Source organism: Oenanthe melanoleuca, chromosome 6 (assembly GCF_029582105.1).
Source record: "Oenanthe melanoleuca isolate GR-GAL-2019-014 chromosome 6, OMel1.0, whole genome shotgun sequence".
In the NCBI taxonomy this organism is placed as follows: Eukaryota; Metazoa; Chordata; class Aves; order Passeriformes; family Muscicapidae; genus Oenanthe; species Oenanthe melanoleuca.
This window is the reverse complement of record NC_079340.1, coordinates 4,834,653-4,857,260: the sequence shown is the minus strand read 5'-3', so window position 1 is coordinate 4,857,260 and position 22,608 is coordinate 4,834,653. Positions and strand designations below refer to the sequence as shown.

The 22,608-nt window shown below is 39.1% G+C and overlaps 1 protein-coding gene across 3 annotated transcripts in view; it reads right to left on the bottom strand.

Annotated features, from left to right (window-relative positions):
• Window positions 1-22,608, bottom strand: part of CTNNA3 (catenin alpha 3) — a 382,123-nt gene that overhangs the window by 146,350 nt on the left and 213,165 nt on the right. For all 3 annotated transcript variants that reach the window (XM_056494515.1, XM_056494512.1, XM_056494513.1), the window contains exons 8-9: window positions 14,158-14,238; window positions 9,004-9,156 (exon numbers count right to left, since the gene is read on the bottom strand). In XM_056494515.1, coding sequence (XP_056350490.1) covers window positions 9,004-9,156; window positions 14,158-14,238 — 234 coding nt within the window. The remainder of the gene's footprint in view (window positions 1-9,003; window positions 9,157-14,157; window positions 14,239-22,608) is intronic.

Below are 22,608 nucleotides of genomic sequence, written 5' to 3'. Positions count from 1 at the left end.
TGAACAACCTGAAACTAAAAACTTCCACATAACAGGATTCATGCTTCTTGTCTTCTGATTATACTCCAAAGGAGAATGATAAAAGATTCTGCTCTCTTCTGATACTTTGAAAGTTAATGAAGATGTTTCAGTAATCTCTCAGTTCGACCTCTACACGTGCAGTTTTGAAGTTTTGCCATTGTCAGAAATAGTTTTGTTTTTCAATAGCTGAGTAAAATCAATATTAAAAAAAGAGGCAATAAAGGATTAAAACGCTATTTTTATTTTGTGTTTACCAGTCTGGGATTAAAACTGATAGAAATAGGAGGAGTGCTGAGAATACTCAATTCTCAATTGTCTTTGAAGGTGGTAGAAAGAAATCAGAGTCTTCCAGTTGACAGGACTTTGTACATGCAGTACTTTGATATATAAGGCAAAATTAAAGGATTGTTAAATCCATTTTAGATGAAGCTGCAATCTGACAGGAAGCTATGCAAGTGTGTATAGGATATCAAATCGGGGGGTTGTTGGTTTTCAGAGTTCAAGTAGTTTCATTTCAGGGACCTTAGCTCCAGATAAAACCTGAGTAAGGTTAAAGAATGTAGTCCTTAAGTACTGGATGTTCAGAGGTAAAAGTAACAGCTGCCACAGGCTGCTTCAAAGTTGGTTGTTGTACACTCAGGGAAGGACAAGGGTGAGATGATTTGTTTAGGATGTTTTTGTTGCATCTTCCAGACTTATGGAAAGTTGTTCTCAACTCAATTTTCTGGGTGACTGTATTAAAATTTGGCATAGAAAGACGTAGCAAACTCCATACAAAATCAGACAAGGTGGTGAATAAGATCTGTCAACTTTTAGATGCATGCCAATAAAACAGACTGAAATGGGGGAGTTTTCCCATGGTACTTAAAGAGAAATATTTACTGTTTGTATAGAAATTAATAAGCAACCTGTCAGATTTAGCAGATTCCGTGTTAAAACTGACTTTTGGCAGAACTGTTTTCCACAAGAGGCAGACACAGACAGCTTTAGTTCAAGAGCCAGTGGCTGTGTTTTTCCTTTTGGGAGAAAGGAAGAGTTTTCTTGAGCATGCTTATTAATTTCTTGTCAATATTACTTTTGGTTACCAGATACTTACTATTATTTCCACTGTCCTCAGTTTTGCAAACATTTTGCAAATGAACCACAAATGCTGAAAACATTTCATTTTACCATATGTGAGTTCTTCCATATTGTTTGCCAAAATGGCATTGAACAAAAAATCATTTTTAATCTATGTATATCTAAAACCTCAGTTTCCTTATAGAAATAGAAACAATATGCCTTTTTATAATTCAAGGGCTTTTCTCCTTTACAGCTTTTAACTTATATATTTTTTAGATGTTCTCTTAAGGAGAATGATGAAATGCACATCACCTTCAACAGATGTCCATTTTCTGCACTGGAAGTCTCTGTGTTAACTTGCAAACTGGCTTTTTGAGCAACACTCAGTGTCCTGCTCGCCTCTGCTGCTCTGTATCTACACATCACAGCCCTGATGCACTTTAATAGATGTGCTGTTTGTGACTGGTCCTTGTTTGTAGTCCCAGAAGCCAGCACTATCACACTGCAATGCAGGCAAACCTGAAAAACACACTGGCAAGAATCAGGCCACAGGCTGAAGTGTCAAATGTATGTATCAGCAGATGTGAAGTCAATGTTATTAGATCAAAGGACAGAGAAAAAGGTGTATTCATGCACCAGGAGAAGGGATGAAGAACACAAGTTCACTTCATCATCACCTCCACCTCTATTAAATCTTTGCCTCTGCTTGGTATAGCTGATCTTTAAACACCACAGTGGGAGATTTGCATCTGTGCCATGAGAAAAGATAATCAGAGGATTCTTCCCTGCTCCCATCAAATTCCTTTTTTAATCTCCAGTTCAGGCAGCCTATCACTCCTCCTCTCAGGAAGCATTACATCTCAGTGATGGATCAGCTCAGGAGAACAGTCTGTCAGCTTCCCCAAACAAGAAACTGCCACTTGCACAGGGCCTGCTTTTCTCCTCGTGTGGATGGGACATTTCAGTTTCTTGTTACCTGTGTTTTGTTCATTCTTTCATACTTGTGATCTCAATGGCAGAATTTGCTTTGGTCTTTGGTAGAAGTGAACCAGAGGCCAGGACACTCCAGTCAATAAAAACAGATGTGTCTTACAGGGGACTAGAAAGTACATCTGGGTCCCTTAAAGCTTTTTATTATTATTTTGCCTTCATTTTCGTAATTTAAAAGAGTGTTCATATTCAGAGATAATTATGAAGTGTCCTAGAAGACTCTTTGAAAATGTTTCCATACAATCAAATATTTTAACTAGATTTGCAATTTAATCAAAACATTTAAAATGAAAAGGTATTTCAAAGCAAAACCTAAATGTGTCAAATCTGAAAGTATATAATCTTCATATTTTGAAATATTTTTTCAAGATTGCTGCATTTTAATATGGAATTCCCATTAATTACCAGCTTTTTCCAAAAAAAAAAAAAAAAAAAAAAGTTTGAAGGGGTTTTTTTAAGCCAAAGCTCACAAAGAAAGACTTAGACTACAGAGAGATTCTTAACCCAAATCTTTTTTCATCCTGCAATATATTCTAGGGGTTTTTTTCAATGTTATATAATCAATATTCAGACTTAGAAGGATTTGATGCAGTATATGAGGAACATAAGGCACTGCAGCTTAAAATAACCTCCATCAGAAGAATGTTTAATGTGACCCTTGGTGCTCATCAAAATCCTTCAGCAGCTGAGTGTTCATTTCATATGTGGGAAGTGTCCAATATCATAGCCAAAGTGGGCAGCTAATGTGGTTTGGGGGCTTTTTTACTATGTAACTAGGACTATTCTGCTTCCTCCACATGCCTGAACACAGCTCCCATTTAAACCTGAGACACTGGTGTGTGCAGTTACTGTGCAGCTATGGCAGTGCCACGATGGGATGTCAAATCCTTTGCCACTGTGTGAGCTTTTCCCAGACTGGTGCTGGCCACAAAGTCCCTCTGATGCTCCTGGGAAGTGTGGCTGACACCCCAAGCCTGTCACCTTTTACCAGCAGGCAGAACCTCCAGGCTAAGAGCACAGAGTAGTTAATGAACTCAGCAGAGAGGAAACCCAAGAACACAGGAAAGAGGATATTTAGTTGCTACTACCTGTGGAAATGTTCTACCCCCAGAGCTGGTATGGCGTTCAGTCTTTGCATCTCACTGATGTTTTGTGCCTCACTGAATTTATATACATGCTTCTGAATTGTGTTACTTTGTCATGTCTTAAATCAATTTCTGAAGGAAGGTCCATAACTTGCAAATGCTAATTCAGAAGGGAGATTGGTAAGGGATCTCATTGCTCAAGCTGATTTACAGAGGTCACTGCCCTATGAAGATACTGTTTGTTTCTTGAATTCCAGTGTGAGCAGTGAGTCAGTGACACAGCAATTTACCTTAGGAAATTAACATTTCCTGTCCAAAGAGGGGAAAAAGTATCTTCTTTCTCAAGACTTGTTGTTTCTATTAGAGAATTCTTCATTTTCAGATTAAAACAGAAACTGCAGGAAAGCTCTCTTGATATTTTAAGCAGTACTTCTAATTTCCATACCAAATTAACTGTTGGATCAGCCTTTGTGAGATGAACTTCTGTTTTTATAAGATCCAACTCAGTCTATTGTGTTTATATACAAAACATTTCATAATCTACTCTTCAAGCATTCTTGATCTTTTAAAAATAGATTCAAAAACTCCCCTCAAATACAGGATATGCCTCATTAAAACTGCTGTACAAAGCATAAGAAAATGCAACATAATGCATGTCTCTAAATAGACCAGCAGTCAGCTCTCAAGGTACAAATCAATTCATTTCTCTCATCTAAAAATTAGGCATCCATGCTAAACTAATCATTTAGTCAAAGAAGAAACAGGCACTTTATGTAATCAAGAGAAATCTTTGGAAAATCTTTATCTTGGGTTAAGAGTCAATAGGGTAGATAAGATTTTAAATTGAAAAAAGACCAACACAATAGAAGTTCAGAATACCAGCTTGAATTTAACTTTGAAAGAAGACAAAACAAGCAAACCTCAGAGGAGTGATACTGGTGGGTGGGGAGTACAGGCCTGTATTATGAGTACAGGTTTTAAACTGAGAACATAAGAAAATGCTTCAACTGAAAATAACACAAATATCAATGGCTTGTTTTATTTAAAAATGGACTTACAGCCTAGTCCTGTAACATCAAAATAATTTCATTATTATCACCACTGGACTTGCTGGCTGCAATAATAAAGTCCATTCTTACGTGACTGCAGATCTGGCTACACAAATACACAGGTCTTTGTGGTCCAGATTCAGAAACTTACTTCATAAATTTCTGCAATCAAGTGAAATATTGTGACAGGAAAATTAAACACTGATGGTTTAATCAATATGGCAACAACAGCATATTTATCACTGAGCCACAGAACAACATTAACAAAGGATATATGTGAGTAGGCAATTCCACTGTGCTGATTCAAAGTTCTGCTCACTGATTATTCTGAGAAGGCAGTATCATCTCTTTTGATAGGTTGTTCTGCCTTCACTTTCAAATGACTATGATCAAATTCAGCTTTGGTGCACACTAATATCATCAGCCCAGCTCAACAGCTGCTCTGAAGCCTGCCAAGTGAGTGGAACATGTTCAGCTGGAGCACTGACAGGATAGAGCTGAGACACTGCTTTTTATAGGAGACTCACTGAAGCTGAACTTGTGATCAGAGTCAGGAAAACCTACATTTTTTTAAAAAACACTTTTTCCTTAATTTGGAGAGAATTAAACTTCAGCATTCATTACACAGGTGATTTCACAGTTTATATCTGCAAGTACAACAAGCTTCCTTTATAAAATGAAAAGGAAATAGTCATAAATCTTCTTTATGTCAGAAATATCTTTTAGAAGAGCAGGAATGAACACCCCTGTCTTCACCCATGAAAGCAATGGAAGAAGGAAAGATCTGGACTACTGACTGTACTGTATGTGAGATCCAGGCATGTGATGCCAGACTCCTCCAAGAATTAGGGTGGCTGAGTAACCAGTAAATTCCCTGGGGATTCAGACAGATTAGCATTACTTGTTTCAGCCTCAGGAATAAATCAGGAAATTGGGAGAAAGCTGCGAGCCAGGAATCTTCTTGTGGTCACAGTGTCTGCATTAGCTTTTTATAAATTTTGTTTACATATGTTTTAACAAGTTATTTGGAGCAGTAAGTAAAATAACTAATGAAGATTTGCAAAAGGATGTCGTGGTACTAGATGATTAAGTGTTAACAGAGATGAAAGTCAGTTTAGAGAGATTAAAAGTGAGTCATTTTGTGAGGAAATTACCAATGGTTTCTGTGATTCTATGAAATACCTTGACTGTATGTATTAGCATGCACAGTTCTGCCCTCCCACCTCACGGGCTGCAAGGTGCTGGAAAAGGTACAGGGAAGGGAGCAAGCTGATCTTTTTGTGGCTTGCAAATAAGGTACATTTTAAAAGACCAGAAATAGTTTGAAAACTATTCCAAAAAATGAAAGAATAAGTGTCATGGAGAAGGAAAATGGGGACTGGTGTTCATTTTCTCTTCTGATACCAGAATTCAGAGACAGCAGAAGAAAAGATCATGTGGGGGTTTCACAGACACTTCTCTACACACACATAGTCAGGGTGTGAAAGTCTTTACCACAGGATGCTTGAGATGTCAAAGATTTGCAGTGGGCTCAGACCCACACCTGCACTGCTCCACAGGCAGAAACAAAGCACACTGAGAATGCAAATGGGTTTTTTCCTTAGCTTTTGTTCCCTAGACAAAACCTAGGGATTGCCAGCATCTGAGCTGGTTCTCACCTCTCAAAGCTTGCCTGCTAAACAAGGTATTGTGTATTTAACAACGTGGGCAGTCTTGCATGCATCACTGGCCTTTGCTCTATCATCTGGTGCCCACAAGCCACTCAGCTCCCTGGGTGTGACAGCTACACCTAGAAGGTAAAAAATTGCTTTCATAGCTGTATTTCAAAAGCCTGGTGTGTCACCTCCCTCCCCAACAGCCTTCTCTGGTACAGTTACTGTTCTGTGCCTTTTTTTACAACATTTTTCTTCGTTGTTCAGCTTTTAAAACACTTGAACTACACCTGTTTTCTCTTAGTACTCCACAGCCAGGTACATGGCATCCATGGTGTGGCATTCCAATACTTACATTATTTCTGCAACAGCACACATGACTGGCTTTTGGAGTTGTATTCCATAACCTCTAAGTTGTAAGGGAATTGCTTTGCTGGCTCTTGTATCAGTGCAGGAGATAAACAAAGAAAGAACATGAGGCCTCCCCTGCAAACGTGCAGATCATACCTCACATTTAACAACCCCCTAATGAAATACAATCCTGCTTAGCAACTTTCTCCTAAGTTACAGGAATTTTATACTGGATTGCATCTTGAATTAACCTGCCATCCAACTCCAAGTCTTGCAGAGAGCAGACAGCCATGGTGTGGAACACTTCCCTGGCTAAAGACTGAGCACCTGTCCCAAAGGGGACAAGTGATGCATTAGGATTTTCACTGAGAAACATAAATTCTGTAATAAATAAAGGGATAATAGAAATAGCAAGGATCCAAAGGCAACTCATCTCCTTTTATCTGTCCTGCCCTTCTGGCAGAATCAGACTCCCTGCTTTGGGTAGCACTTTTAGCTAGACCTGATTTCTGCAGCACATGCATTATCCATGGCCCCATGCTCAGCCCCAAGCCTATTTGCCATGTCTCAGTTCTGAAGTAAGTGTATGGTGAAGTACATATGCTTCTGAAAACCACAACTAGTCAGATCCAAGTCTGTCTATACCATTTTCCTTGAGAAATTAAAGCAAGAGTGCAGTGCTCCATTATATCAATTTAAAAATACATCTATTCTCAGCTTAATATGGTTTGGGCCACTAAAACCCAAATATGCTTTCAGTTGGAACTGCTCTAATGCATTTAAAAGCTATTACATCTACATAAATTTAATTGGTATTAAACATTCCCCAAAACAGCTGCCATATTTCTCTCTCTTTCATGATGCTGTTGGAAATGATTGAATTTTTCTTAAAAATGAGATAAATCTGTTTATCTCCACAAAGCCCCTTTGTGGCCACTTGCTTAGCTGTTAATGTTTTTTTTAATTTTTGCTCTGTTTCACCTCAGACGGGCTCACAGTTGATGGATGCAGTACAAGTACCACCTAATTAATTTGCTGGAGAGTTTAGGAGTTGATAAATACAGTTTATCAAAAAGCCATCAATCAAGCTCTTGCTTAGAGATACTGGTAAGGGCATTAAACCAATGTAAGCAACTTTTAAATAAGATATTTAGTTCTACTAGATATCCAGAAGATAACATGAAGTAAAAGTTTGAAGTTACTGAAGTTAATTTTAAATAGCAACCCATGATATAATCCCCAGTAAAGTGACATTTGGAACAAGTAATTCAACAATAGGAGGTGGCACTGTGTGCAGTCTCTCTTTGGAAGTAAGTTTTCTTCACTGTAGGCAGCATATTGAGTCACAGCATAAATACAAATATAAATATGTATACACATATATAAATATAAATATGTATTCACACATGCAGCAAGATCAGCCTGTGGGTTTTCCAGGCAGTGAATCTGTGCAGCCATCAGTCTCTCCAGTCACACACCCACACTCATGGGCAGCTAGTCCTTGCATTTGGGACACAAATTCACACCTATGAAAGGAAACCAATCCTGGATTTTAGGTTTATGTCCTCTAAAATGAATCATGATTTGGGTATTTCAGCTGGACTCAGAAATTCAGTCAAGTTATTTGATCTTCAGGGATCACCTGTTCTTTCTAAAAATGAAGTCACTTCAGGATGGTTAAGCTTCAGTATTAAAACTCAGAAAAGCTTGCAACTTGGAGATTGTGTTTCAGCTGTCATTTGATTTTGTAGCATGGTCAAAATCAGATACTCTTGTAAATCAAAGAATAACTTATTCTTAATCCCATGACCATGAAGAGAAATGTAAATGCAATACCCTACTTTTACTTTAGCTCTTTACCTATTTTTCTTTCATTATCTCTAGATCACTCAAGATTAATTATTAATTCTGAGCCAAATAGATCTCCTAAGCAAATTTTCAGCTGCAGAATGAATTCATTGATTTTTCCCCCATTTTTGCATTACTGCACACAAAAGCACCAAAAGCTAAAAAACCCCACAAAAATCACTAATGTGCTCCTTCCAGGCACTTGAGATAATCTTGCTGTGAATTTCTGACTTTAGCATTCCAGCAGTGCTTCAAGCTCCAGTTCAAATGACTTTAGGTCAGTGCATATTTTCAGGACTGATTGTCCAGCATAGGAAAATCTCCCCCCAGTTGTATTTGCAGATCTCTTAGAGCTGAAGAAGAATCATTCATAAGCACTAAGGAAGGACATCCTTTAGAAATGAATCCCAGTCTCCAGTGTATGCAGGGGTTCATTCAGCATACAGGCAGGAGCTGGGCTCCTGATGCTTGTGGGTCCTTCCCAGCTGGGAATATTCAATGGTTCTGCCACTGGGCTCCTGGCTCCAGGCTGTGTCACAGCCCCACTGTCCCTCAGCAGATCACTGCTCTGCTCACAGACTTCCCCAGGGACAAAGCTGGAAATGACTGGCACTGACAAGGTGGCCCCTGTACTTTGGGCAGCACTAACACTCCCAAAAACACACATTTAGTAAAGTTCCCACTGAACCTGGGTGGAAAGGCTTACACTGTCTTCTCAAATTACAATTCCACACCATCTAATTTCTATGCAATGAAATGCTGTACAAGTACAAAGCCCTCTGTCTTACTACATACCATTATAGGAAAATGGAGTTTCACCCAAAGCCACTTACTTTCCTGAAATGCCAGCCTTAAACATTTCTTTACCTGCCAGCAAAAGGAGTGTTCAGTGGCAAGTCACTCACACCATATATTCCAGGAAAAGTGCAATTCCATCAAACATACCTCCACAAGCCTGCTGGTATGTTCTCGAAATATAGCAGCATATTCCTTTATTTCTTTCTCTCTTCCATTTTTAGCAGCTTCAATGAGAACCAGCAGCGGAACAGTGGTGTCTAAGAAGGAGTCTGAGATGTGATCTATAATGGCTTTCCGGAGCTGCAAAAAAAGCACTGCATCAGTACCTGCTAATTGGAGTATTCATTAAACCTGCTGTAATTGCTGTCCATTCCTATTTATAACATAAACACATACACACTGTATTCCTGCATTATTTGTACCACAGGGCTGAAACCTGTGGCAGCTACAATTTATGTATTACACAGAAAATTATATTTAATTGTGAGAACAATTTCAATGTGCTACTAGGTAAATATGCCTGTCTGAAAGTGTTTGTACAGATAAACACTGCAACATGTACTGCTTCTCTTGAAATCAAGGGAGCCAAGCAAATATTCCCCTTCTTTGATGAACAGGCTACTTAAGTGATTCCACATGTGAAAAATTAGTTAGCCCAGACCTCATATCTTCTGGGTATTCTCCCTTGTAATTCAGATGCCAAGGGAGTAGGCTATTTAATTTTACAAAGAAAATATTAATTTAATCATGTTTGTACTCACAAAACAGCTACATCCCATGATTTCATAATTGCAAAATTAGCCCAGTATTTTCTTCCTGGGAAAGCCACGGACACAGTCTGGCTTGCAGAATGGCAGCCTTCATGGTAATTATGTCAGTGAGATTACTGATTGTGCCACTTGGTAATGTATTAATAGAGCAAGAAGATCTATAAATGAGGCTGGGGTTCAATTTTCTCTGCTTAAATTAATTGTTCTTGAACTTCTAACTTAAATTATTGAAGAAGTCTAATATTGTGCTGTAAATTACCTGCCTTAAGTTAGGCCTCACAGAAGCTTCTAACCAATCACTGGGACATGACTTGAGAGATTATTTTGCATGTTACCTACAAGTGACATCTGTTCATTTAGAGCATGCAGCACTACAACAAACACACCAACTGGAGCAATACACAAAATGCAACTTAATTATTGAATGCACTGAATTGCCTACTCCAAATCCAGTTTTTTTACAATATATAAAGATGATACTGATTGGAACAGAAAAGGACAGTAAATGTTTTTAAGCTCATCACACTGTTCCAAAGCACTGTTTTCACTTGGCATTTTGCTGCAATGTATCTGTGTGCAAACTCCGTAGAAGTACCAGGGTCTCCTGCTAGTACAGTAGTTCTCCTACCAGGAGGAAAACAGAAAAAAAGCACACTCCTTTGCTCCTGCTGTGTTTGTGAAGTAGAGCAGTGACCATGAACAGCAGAAACAATGGTGGAGCTTATCAGACAAGATCTGGATGTGAATTCCACCACTAGCTTTTGGACAGCCTCAGCACCTGAAGTCAGCTCTCCTTGAGCCACCAGAGGAACAGACAAACCTTCCAAACAATACAGGCAATTTATGTCTGGAATGGTTTCTTTGTCTTCTAACCTACTGTAGCCTATCACATCAGGATAGACTGCCTGGATACACTCTGTGCTCTGCAAAGTAATTTACAAAGACAGAGACTGTGGGATTCCAATACAAAATTGGATTTCTTACATTCTCAGCTTTATTCAGGCTGGAATTTTTTAAAAAATGCTATTGGAAAGTAGAAAGCAGAAGTTTTTTACTAGAAATAAAATACATTGAACTTCCAGTCCTGCCAAATTACCTGCCAAGATTTCTCTGTTGTAAAGGCTCCACTAAAGAAAACAGCTTAAAATTAGGTACATGAATGTGACCTTGTTTAAAAACAAGTTTAAAAATTAAAGATTTCACTTTACAAAAAACCACAACAAAAAGTTGTGGAACCATCCTATCCATGGCTGAGGTTTATTATCTCCAACAGAAATCCTCTGGAGTTCTGTGCAGCCCAGGCTGCAGGACCTGCACAACCTTAGCTGGGTGTCACTACAATAACCTCAGCCATGTTTGTGGTGAGCTCGAGATACCCAATTGCAAACCAGCAGCCTCATTTTCTCTCTCATTGCATAATTCTTTGCTATAGCTTTTCTGGTTTTCTTGGCTTAAATAACCTTTCACACAGAAATTATCATTACTATTTCATCCTAAGAAATGCTCTATCCTGCAATTCTGCAGCAAATTGCATCTTCTTAAAAAAAACCCAAAGATAATGCTGTGTCTTTGCTGAACACAAACAAGTTTGAAATTATGTTCCTGTTGCAGCTCTGCAAAGGAATACATGAAGTTGCACAGCATGGCTTGTGTAGCATCAAAGGACAAAGAAATACAACATAGAAAAAGAAGAAAAAGACAAAAGAAAAAAGGAATATCTGAGGCAATATCTATTTCTTTTCATGTTAATCCTAACAAGCATTTCTTCCATGACTCAGTAAGTCTGTTTCTGACTCTGGCCACCTGTAGGGCAAAATGCTGAAAGCTAAGTAGCCAGAAGGGAGGTGTATAAACAAAGAACAGCACCAGCAGTACCAGCACACAATGCTAGGGAAGTTATGGTGCTATAATTAAACTTTTTCTCATATTTTTAAGTGAAAGAGACACCATCAGAAGAGGGAAAGCAGGGGGAGGATGATGTCTGACAAATTGTTTTCTTAAGATGCAAGGTCTTACCCTTTGAGCAGACTGCTACAGAAGCATGGAGAATTTTTGTTTTGATATCAAAATGCATTAAAAAATAGCACAGGAGCATGTTGTTTATAAAACATGGGGCATAAGGTTGTCTAAAACAGTGGAGGGTAGAGAAAAAAATGCCAGCAGCTGTTTGCAACACTATTCAACATCAGTACTGATGAGCAGAGAAAACTCCCTTTGCCTCTGCTTGCCTCTTGCCTTATCAGACTACCCTGGCAGAAGTCCTGGACAAACCTCAGAGCAGTTATTCCTGAGGGATCTCCCTTTCCTGTCCCAAAGGGGAGCCATCTCTTTTGTGTCCAAAACCAGCTACCCATTATGAAGAAGATACATGAAAATATAGGAATATCACCAGGAACAACATTTATTAGAACAACCAACCAACCAGAAGTGCAGAACAACCACAGGAGAAATATCTATGCAGTCCATTCATGGTCCACTGGCAAGAATTAAGCATGGAAATTTCACATAACTACAAATTGGAATGAATGGGCAATTCCTTCCTAAATATTGGTCCAGCCCTCCTCAGCAGGGAAGGAGTGATGCAGGTAAAACTGCACACACAGAAATGGCATGCACATCTCCAGCACAAGTCAAAATCAAAGCAAAGCAGAGAGTTTAAAATCCCCAGAAGTACTGGCCAAGCTCCTGAAATGACTGCAAATAACCTTCCTTGAAAAGCCTGAGAGTTTTTACAGCTCCCAGAACACCCTGCTCTGGGGACAGCTACTTCTGCCTTCAGCCTTGCCAGACACAACCCTCCTTCCTGCCCTTCTGTGGTGTGCAAAGGGGCTCCAAAGGGGCCATGGCATAACCCACAGCCAGGCTGCTGGCTGGGACAGCACCTCCCTGATGGTTTGGTTTATTGGGTACTGCTGAAGAGATTTTAAAAACACAACTTTAGAAGGTTTCATCTTGAACCCCAGTTTTGCATGACTGAAAGCAGAGTACTCTGCACACCACAGCCCTGAATCCACCAGAGCACCTGATGCAATACCAGCAAGGGTACACAGTTTCATTAAAAAATGAAGTATTATAAAAGCTGTAAGAGTAGAGCAAACAGCAATTTTCATGTTTCTTGTAAAATTGCTGGGAGACAGAATAACGAATGTTCGTAAGTGAGAGCAAATAAGACTCCACTGCAGTGTCTGCAGGCACAAAATTCACAATTCCATGTCTCCCAGATCAGGAATTAGGCATGCACTAAGCACTCTTCCTAAAACAATTCTTATGCAATTCATATATATGAACACAGAATTGGAAGAAATAGATGAAATATTTCTTATAAATGCTTTCCAGTGAAAAAAATGTCAAGAAGCACAGAGCTGTTCTGGTAAGAGAAAATTACTGGTTCTAGATTGACTATAAATTGAGCATGATTACATTCAGGCTGAACATTTTCCAAAGGTTTACAGAAAGACACAAATTGAATTAGTTAACAGCTTTTAACCACTGTAACAGAGTCAATAAAGTGTTTTAAGCTGGAGTTTAATTAACTCATGGAAGGAAATGAATGGAAGGGTTCCTAGACACACTGAGCTGGTGTTGCAGGTCTCTGCACTGAACACATCTTGGACAGAAGGTAAGCAGAAACTGGACAGCTACTTAGCTGTAAACACTGCATCTAGATAATATTCTTCTCATTTTTTAGGCTGATTATGGGAGCAGGAAGGAATTGATTCCTCATCTTGAAGCAGAAGCTGGCTTGCAAGACTGAACACAAAGTTGGGAGGCATAGTCCTTCACCAGGGAGTTGATGAAAAGCCCAATGGAGCTAGAGACAGGATGAAAGAGGTGTGCTCATGTTCTGTGTGGCTGTAAATCTTCATGCACTTGTTTGGGGCAGCCTGGATGAAAGAACCACTGACTTTCTAGGGGTTTTCTTTCTGGAAGGGCACATCATACACTTCCAGCAAAATCTGAAGTTTTCTCAAAGATATTTACTGCAGAGAAAGGGGGTAAACACAGCTGCTGTCTAGTGCTAACCTTGTGCCCTTCACTGAAGCTGTGGGTTCTGGTCCATGTCTCACATTAGCTTTGGGACTAGCTTTAGGGATGTGAAATGGGGGGTAGACTGTGGACTGGGCATTCCAAGGACCCTCCTGTGTGGTAAGAGTTCTCACAACTGTAAAGATCCACACATAGTGACTCAGTAATTCCTTCAAGGTGACTGTTCTAACAATCAGTAATAATTCAAGCTTACTGAAAATGAAACAAATCTGGATGGCCAGAGTACATTACTGATATACACCTACAGCAAACATATTTAGACATGCCCATGTACAGATATATATTCAGCCAGTATCATTTGGCAGGGTTTTCTCCCAAAGTTTTGAAAACTGGTATGTAAATACTCTGTGGAATGGTGCAATTGGTATCAATACATTTTTATTGTGGAAAAAAAAATCTTCTTTTCAAATTGCATAAACTGAAAATAGGGAATTGGAAAAGAATCCCTCAAGATTTTGTACCTTTCATTTGCCCAGGTGCTCACCTGTCTGCGGAGGTCTCTGGTTTTCTTGCACATAGCATCTATGGCAACATTCAAGGCATTGCTCCTCTCTGCCTTGTCAGTCTGCAATCAAAGGGACAGAGAACAATCAGTCTGGGATCCCTCAGCCAGCACTTTCTTTGTGTCCCCAGTGCACCAGAACATCTGGTCAATCATACTTGCTGAAGGACTTTTCAAATTTTTCATACATTTCAAGAGCCAGTACCACAGTATCCACAGAATGCCAATTTGTGATGTTAAGCATCATTTGCTGAATTAAAACATGCTTTAGAAGCAGTATACAGGAACAAAATCAACACTTAACTTCTGAATTGCTATAATACTCTCAGTGTAGTCAACAACATGAATAGAACCATAATGGTAGTGGTGATGGTGACGATGACGATGGTGATGATGATGATTAATAACAGTAATGACAACAACAACAACAATATTGATGGCAATCCATTTATACCCTATTCCTGTGAAAAATAATGTTCTCTCTCTACAAACAGTGCATAAATTCAGGTGCCCACAATAGAGTTTGGTTATGCTGTATTCTGCAGTGTTCATTATTTCCTTCTGTAAAACAGAATGGTGAGTTTCAAAATGCCCAAGATGTTGCAATGCAAACACTGTCCATGAAATGGCAATCTCTTCATTCCACAGCACATTTATCCTCAGCATCTAGAAGACTGAGCTCTTGATATATTTGAGAGGTCTGAAGAGAATCAGCTTTACTCTCTAACAATTTTTATCTTTTTATTTCCACCTATAAGCAAAGTGCTTCTACCACCATTGCCTATTTGAAAAGTGCACTTCACACCTCACTGGACCCTCAGCCTTGTTTCCCTACAATATTACCATTATACTTCTGTGCTGACTAGTTGGTTTGTATTTCTTTTTTCCTGTTAGTACAGAAATACATGAAGATCCAAATGCCTGATGAACTTTGTTTGCCTAAAGCAAGCAATCATTGCTCACAACCTTGGACTGCCCCGGTCTAAAGGAAAGAATCACAAATAGTGGTGCTTCACACAAAGTCAGCAGACATGACATTTACAGCACAAAGAACCAGACTCTCAGAAATGCTAAGCAATACCTGTGTACACCGACCACAGGATCTGGACTTTGTTTGCCAAACACTAGGAAGTCTCTATTATGAACATGACTGTCTCATTTTATAAATAACATTAAAATTAATATGAAAGTGGTAATCTCTTGGTAGGCACCAGGAGTTTAAGCTTGTTGTCTATGTATCACACTTTAATTAGTTATTTCCTTACTAAAGAAACCTGTGAACAGGACAATATGCTTAATATTAAAACAAAGACTAGAGGTGGCAAGAAAAGAACTCTTACATTAAAATTAAATGTGTAATGCCATCAATGCCTTGAAATTGTTAGCACATTCTATATCAACTGAAAGGAAAAACTGCTTTAAAAACTGAGCTTGTATTTTCAGGGTGATTTAGAAAATCTCCTATGACCTTCTATCTCTGAAGCTGCCTATATTCTCTGCAGAGAAAAAATGATCAAAACCAGGTCTTGGAGAAAGGTCTGAACTTCACCTTAAAACATTCAAGGAATCCCTGGAGGTGGGCACTCACTTTTGTTCCACAGCAATGCCATCATTTCTTGTACCAAAGCTTGCACAGGAACCAAGGTAAATAATGATCTCTCTATGATGCTTTGCAAGTCTTGTCAACTTTGACAACAAAATGATCCCTTCTGAACTGCCAGGTAAACAGGGCCAGGAAAAACTCTGTGAATGCAACCCAGCTTATCCCTATGCCTTTTCAGACTATGAGAATGCTCTGGCATATCCTTTGAGAGCTCTATATTTGAAGCCTATTTTTCTACAAAGACAAAATCATTGTAAAATATTGGGATATTTCTCAAATTCTCTGGTAATCTATAACTTCAAAGGTGGCCACTAATGATACAACTGGCTCTAAACTAACCTAAATCTTTGAAGCAGCTAATACGAAATAACCTCAGGCAGCAAGTGGCATAAAATATTGAACAGTGAGCAAGTTAAAAATACTTTATTTTCAAATTCTTAACATAATAGTCAATGTCTAGAAAGCAAATCTAACTATAAAAGAAGTTACTCTTCAGCTCCTAAGAAATAAATACACTACAAATGCACTGTAAAGGCCGTTTCAGGCTGTAGAATATGGACAAGTCCAGACTGCAGGTAAGCTCATACCTGCAGACTCTCATTCCTTCCCAAAGAATTTCACCATCAAACCCCCACACTACTGTTTGGATAAATGCTGCTTACAAAGGGTTACAAACTTCTAAACCGTGTGCAGTCTTTTCCAGCCAGGGTCACCTCCTACAAGTGTCCTGTGGGCACACTCTCACACATCAGTGGCCTGATGTGGGATCTGCAGTACTCCTGAGAATGTGAATTCATTCCCTTGCAGCCTCCACCTCGGATCTGGCACTAACAGCCCAGAGCTACACGACATGATTGCTCTCTTGAATAACCAAAAATCAGCATGATGTTTTAAAACCATTGTCTGTGGAAATGCTGGCACAGTGAAACCAAAGGTGACCTGAACACCTCCACACTCAGCAGAATGCTGCTGTCTCACCCCCCAGAGATGGAGCCCACATGTCTGGAGTTGAAATACTCCATATCTGCTTGGCAATTAAATCCTTCTGACTACTGCTGTACTTCAGAACAAACCTATCCTGAAACAGTTCCTTCTTATACAGAATGACTGAAGTAGGAAAAGGGTTAGGAAAATTATGCACATTATTCTGGGTCTGGATTTTAAAAATCAGGCAGTTGAGCCTTTCAGTTATCCTGCACTCACCTACTGTTTTTTTCCTGTAAAATATATGTAATAATAGCTATATGGCTCCCTTGTGAAGATCCTAAAAGCAATATCCAGTTCCTATTTCAATGCTTTTTTAACATTTGAAACATTTTACAAGCACTAAGTCACAGTGTTATTAATATTCCACTGAGTGAACAGAAGTATTTTTAATTAACACTGGATACCCTCAAGATAAATGCTGGGTACTGCAAATAATACAGGCCATCTATTTCACACCCTGGCAAACAACATTAGTTGAATGTGTCAAAAACCACATGTGCAGCAGATCTTTCCTGCTGGATTTCCATTTAGAGCAGGACACATGTCCAGCAGACTCTCAGTTGCAGCACAGGGCCATGTCCCCATTGTTTTGATGGAGCTCATTGACAGCAGCAGGGATTGACACCTTCCAAGGCACTCCAGACCCCCTGCATCCCAAGATACTCTGAGAAGGGTTTTAGTTTCACTTTCTTGATACTCCTGAAGGCCCATAAATGTTTGCCTGGCAGTTGCACTGATCAGTAAGTAAGATATGGGCAGAACTATCTGAGTGATTATCTAATCTCTTCCAGTACTTAGGCTAATAAATATTCCCATATTTCAAGGTCTGTGGCCAGAAATTAAGCACATGTTTTGTTTTTTTTTCCTGGGATGTGTCTGTTCCCAAATAGTCATTGTACAATCTTGGGAGAAATAAATAGGAAAAAAAATTCCAATCTACTAGCATATGACAGAATGGTTTGGGTTGGAAGTGATTTTAAAACCCATCTCATTCCAGCCCCCTGTGCTTGGGCCTGGCCTTGGGCACTGCCAGGGATCCAGGGGCAGCCACAGCTGCGCTTGGCACCCTGTGCCAGCCCTGTCCACCCTCCCAGGGAACAATTCCTTGCCTGTATCTGATCTGTACCTGCCCTCTTTCAATTGTCTCTAGCAGCTGCACTATGACTCTGTGATAAACAGCTTTTGATAGAGTTCTGTGTATCCAAGAACAGCTTTAGTTAAAAAAAGACTAGCACATTTATCAAGATCAGTTCTCTATGAAAATATTAAAAAAAGAAGCCAAGCTAAAAGGTAAACACCAATCAATACTACAATAACTTAATTAATGTCAGAGCTCTAATTAAATGACTGACTGTTTCAGCCTGTGTTGACTGAAAATAATCCTAGGCTCAGCAATTAGAGAGTCCTGTACATTGCACCTTAATTTTCAAAAACCCAAAAAACAAACTCTCACAACTTAGGTAGGACATTAAAGCAAAGTCACAGCCTCTATAGAGACACCAAGCATTTTATGTCTGTTGTTACAATTTAGCATGAAACATATAAAGATTTTTTAATATGGAATTTATAAACGGTTCTTCTTTTGATTTATAAAGTCGCTGTGAATTCTAATCCAAACTATAAGATTATGAGAAAATTGTATAAAAAGCAATTTTACAATTTATTTTGCATGATGAAAACATTTTGTCATTAATTGGGACATTTCCACAACTCAAGTTTCTCTGCAATGACAAGATTCTTTTTTTCATACACAGCTTATAGAAACCCTGATCTTTCAAATCCTGTTGTGGAACCCAGCAAAGTAAAGACATGTACAAGCATCTGTCTCAAAAAGGCCCAAAGAAGCCCAGAAGCCTGTAAAAGGGAAGATCCAGTTCAATCCTGTTGCAGCCTTCATTTATCCCAGCTGGTTCACAGCTGCCAGAAACAGTTAACACTGTGCTTCAGCCAGCAGTAACTAAATAAAATGAATACCCCTTCCTTCATTCTTCACTAGGAGCGGACAAAGGATTTGTCACCTTGAAGGTCACACAGAAACAAAAAATCCAAGATGACTGGCTATGTGGGAAATACCAAGTGTGGGGCAGAACCCCCTTGTATTCCTTTGTACCAGTCTGGATACCTCTAGGCCCTGGGATTTGTCCATTAAATATAGGATTAATTTAAATATTATTTTACCCTTCAGATTTTCAGCTTGTTCCTCAAAGTGCAATGTCCAAGTAAAAACCAGGATTGATGTTGGAGGTGCCACGTCTGTTAAATACATCAGAACAAAACAATGACCTTCTCCAAAGCTGCAGAACACAGGACCAGTTTGTTGAGCTGGAACTCAGAAATGAACTGGCTGTTTACAGTCCTTTCCAAGGATGTCTCATGCTTTCAAACAAGATGGTTTAAAGGCCTCTTGGCTCCCCATCCTGGAAGTGGCCAGGAATAACTCCTTGAGCACAAGCAACCCCATTGAAACATGGAACTATTTAGATGCATGAACAATTACATGCACAGCATTCACTGCCTGAGAAATCTCTTATATGAACATTTCAGAAGTTATTCAAGGAATCCTCTGACAAGGCAGTTAAGGCAGAACCTGACATTTCTGACATTTTTCCTTTGAAAAGGTAAAAGCTCCCAGGCCTTTTCATACAGCATTTCAAAGCCTATTTTACAGTACATCAAAAGCCTGGAAAGGGAAATTAATGTAGAAGTACATTTATTACCTTTCTTTTTTAATATGGGAAACACAAATGAATAACCCACAAGCACTTCAGGCACTACCTCCACTCAGTGATAGAGATTCCCTGCTCTAACACACCCACCCCAGTGTGATTTTTTTAAAGGCACCTGGCTCAAGAAAACCCATTTCTGTGACAAACAGGTAATCATATATTGTGAAAAGGGGTATGGAGAATAATATGCAAGCGAGCAAATAAGGACTCTTTCATGTGGAACTGTTTCTCATTACAGACAGGGCTTTTTCCTCAACAGCTTCAATATGAGATTGTCATTTTCCTCCTCTTCAAGCCCTTATGGAATACTCCCTATGGATCTAATGCTGTGAGATGTGAAGTACCTCATAAGAAATTAATTACCTCAACCTCCACTGCTACAACTGGAGTACTAAGGGCTCTCCTTCCTGTGTCAATTACCCTATTCCAATCAATATGCAGGAACAGCCTGGAATTTAAAGCCTCTCAGCATAAACCTTTTCTGGCATTCAGTTACATATAGTTTGCAAAACAAATTTCAAATTTCATTCTAGACAAGCACACATCAAACAGCCTAAAAAACCCAGAATTCAGAATGCATAACCTGTTAATTATTAGAAAAAACCACTTAAACACTGAAACTTGCAGATCCAAATTAATCCTAAAATCTCAGAAATAATTATGTTGCTGGAATATGTATAATATTGCACATTTTAATCCACTCCCCAAAACACTGGTGTCAGTCAGCTGAAGGTTGCAGGGTGGCCAGGCTGTCTCAAAGGACATAGCTGGGATCTTTATCCCTGGGATAATCAATTCTCTTTAAAGTGACTGGGATCCAGTCATAAGAGAAGACAAGGAACCTACACAATTCTAAATTTTTATTGTTTCTTTATGATAGGTAAGACAAATATCTCCTTATACCAGTTTTTCTCCTACTTTGTCATATTGGGAATATTAGAGAAGTTCAGCTTGACCCCAAGGTGATCCTGAAAAACCACCCATACTTTTGTAGTCCTCATCTGGGGAGAAGTGTCTTGTGAAGTGCATGTGCAATAACCAGTGTGCTGCAGAGCAAATACAACCATCACTTACTAACAACAATCATTACTACTTCTAATGCAAAAACCAAATGCCACAGGCACTTCATGTTTGAAATATGACAGTCTTAAAACTTGGCAAAGAAACTTAAAGGCCAGTAGTATTTTTTTTTGTTTGTATTTCAACTCCAGGCCTAGAAGAGCAATCAGCCAGGAGTAAAAACAACATTAAATTTCTTTTAATCAGATGTTCCTGTCATTCAGAGATGATGCAGGAAGGAAAGGCAAACATAAGTAGAAATAGAGCAATACTATTGAACTGACAGCAAGAAGTATACTGAGGGTAATCTGCCTTTTACTAAGAAGCAATTTTCTAAGTTTCTAGTATGGAAGTTTTTAATTGAATATCCATCTACCTTTCACCAAAGTGTTCTGGCAGTTTTACAGCAGGAAAATAGAAAATTAGTTGGAGAAAATCTCATTCTACTGCAGCAGCATAAGAGTTTCCTATGATGAACTATCATATAAATTGCTTGGAGATTATATGCTGCTATGAGAAAGAGGAAGGGGATAGAGGGAGAAGAAAATTCAAAATAAAATATAGCGGGGTTGCTGAGACAGTCCTTCTCATCCAGACTGCTTAAAAGTCTTAGTTGTACTCTCAGTCTGAAAGTTATGGTCTTAAACAGCAGCCATAAATAGGGAAAAATGTCCAGCACCAAGCTGCTCACGTTCTGCCATACCTAGGGACAGACTGAGTTAGTGCAGGCTCCAAGGTGGCACAGCAAAGGCACATCCTGCATTTTTCAAGGAATCAAACACAAGCTTACTGTGCTGCTGAGCTGGTATTTTAATGCACAATGTGCTACACAAATAGATTCCTGTAGACTTCAGAGGAGTGTAACAGCACTCAAATCAAACACCATTATAAATATATATATATATGTATTATATATTTTAAAATATATAGGGTGACTAAAAATTGTATTTCTAAAAAAAATCTTCCAAGTCCTCATAGTCACTCCATGCCATCTAGTACCCTCATACTTTTTCCTTGTATTGCCACTGTACCAAAGTGTACCATGGAGAGATAAGGAAGGTAGAACAGGAAAATTAAGAAGTTTCCTGTGTTGACACACTCATTACTCTGGGAAAATCTCTGTGATACTGTTCATGATCACTCATAGAACAGACATGCAGTGATACTTCTTTTAACAGAAAACCAAAGCACACTTTTGTATCACACTGGATGGGTAATGAAGATTGGTTTCCCTGATTTTCACTCCCACATAATTTAACATTTCTGTGGAGTTTTCCACAAGGAAGCAGCTAGAGATAACTATGAGTGGACCCATGACAGAAACCTTGGAAAATAGCTACTTATCCAAGACCTCAGCTCTGACCCAGGCAGAGCTTGGTGATTCCAAATAACACGTGTGCTATGCATGTGGCTCTGTTCAAAACTGTACTTCTAAATAAAAGTTAAATGCTGAACCCCAAACAGACCAAAAATTTAATTCCATTTAATGATGTGTTAATTGTATTAGTTAATCCCTTTCTAATCCAGAGTAATTAATGTAATTTAACACCATGCTGTGGTGCAGTATGTGAATCTAGGAGGCTGGGAAGCACTGCAGCATGGGCAGGGAATGAAAGTCCAGCTTTCAGGGAGAGGACTAAGTCAAGTTCTCAAACTGACACATTTCAGCTGAACACTCTCCAGCATCCTGTGTGCACAGTGAGGCCAGACTGTGTGAATTCCTGGGATACTTGCCCAGTCTGTGGAGGACTATAAGGTAAGAGAGAGAACACAGGAGGTTTGGGGGATCATCACAGCAAAGGGCAGCTGATGCCATCACCTCACTGGGTGAATTCAGTCACTCCTGAACAAAACCTTCCCCTATTTAACAGCAGCACAATGAAACTAGAAGCTCATGACTAAATGTTTCAAATACTCAATCAACTGTTATTTAAAAATCCACTATTGTCAGCTAGAGAAGATCTACTCTAGCTCAGAAAGTTTCTGTTGTTAGCACTTGCAGGGGAATGAACACAAAAGATTGGTAGAAGAGCACCTGAATGATGCTTTTACACTGAA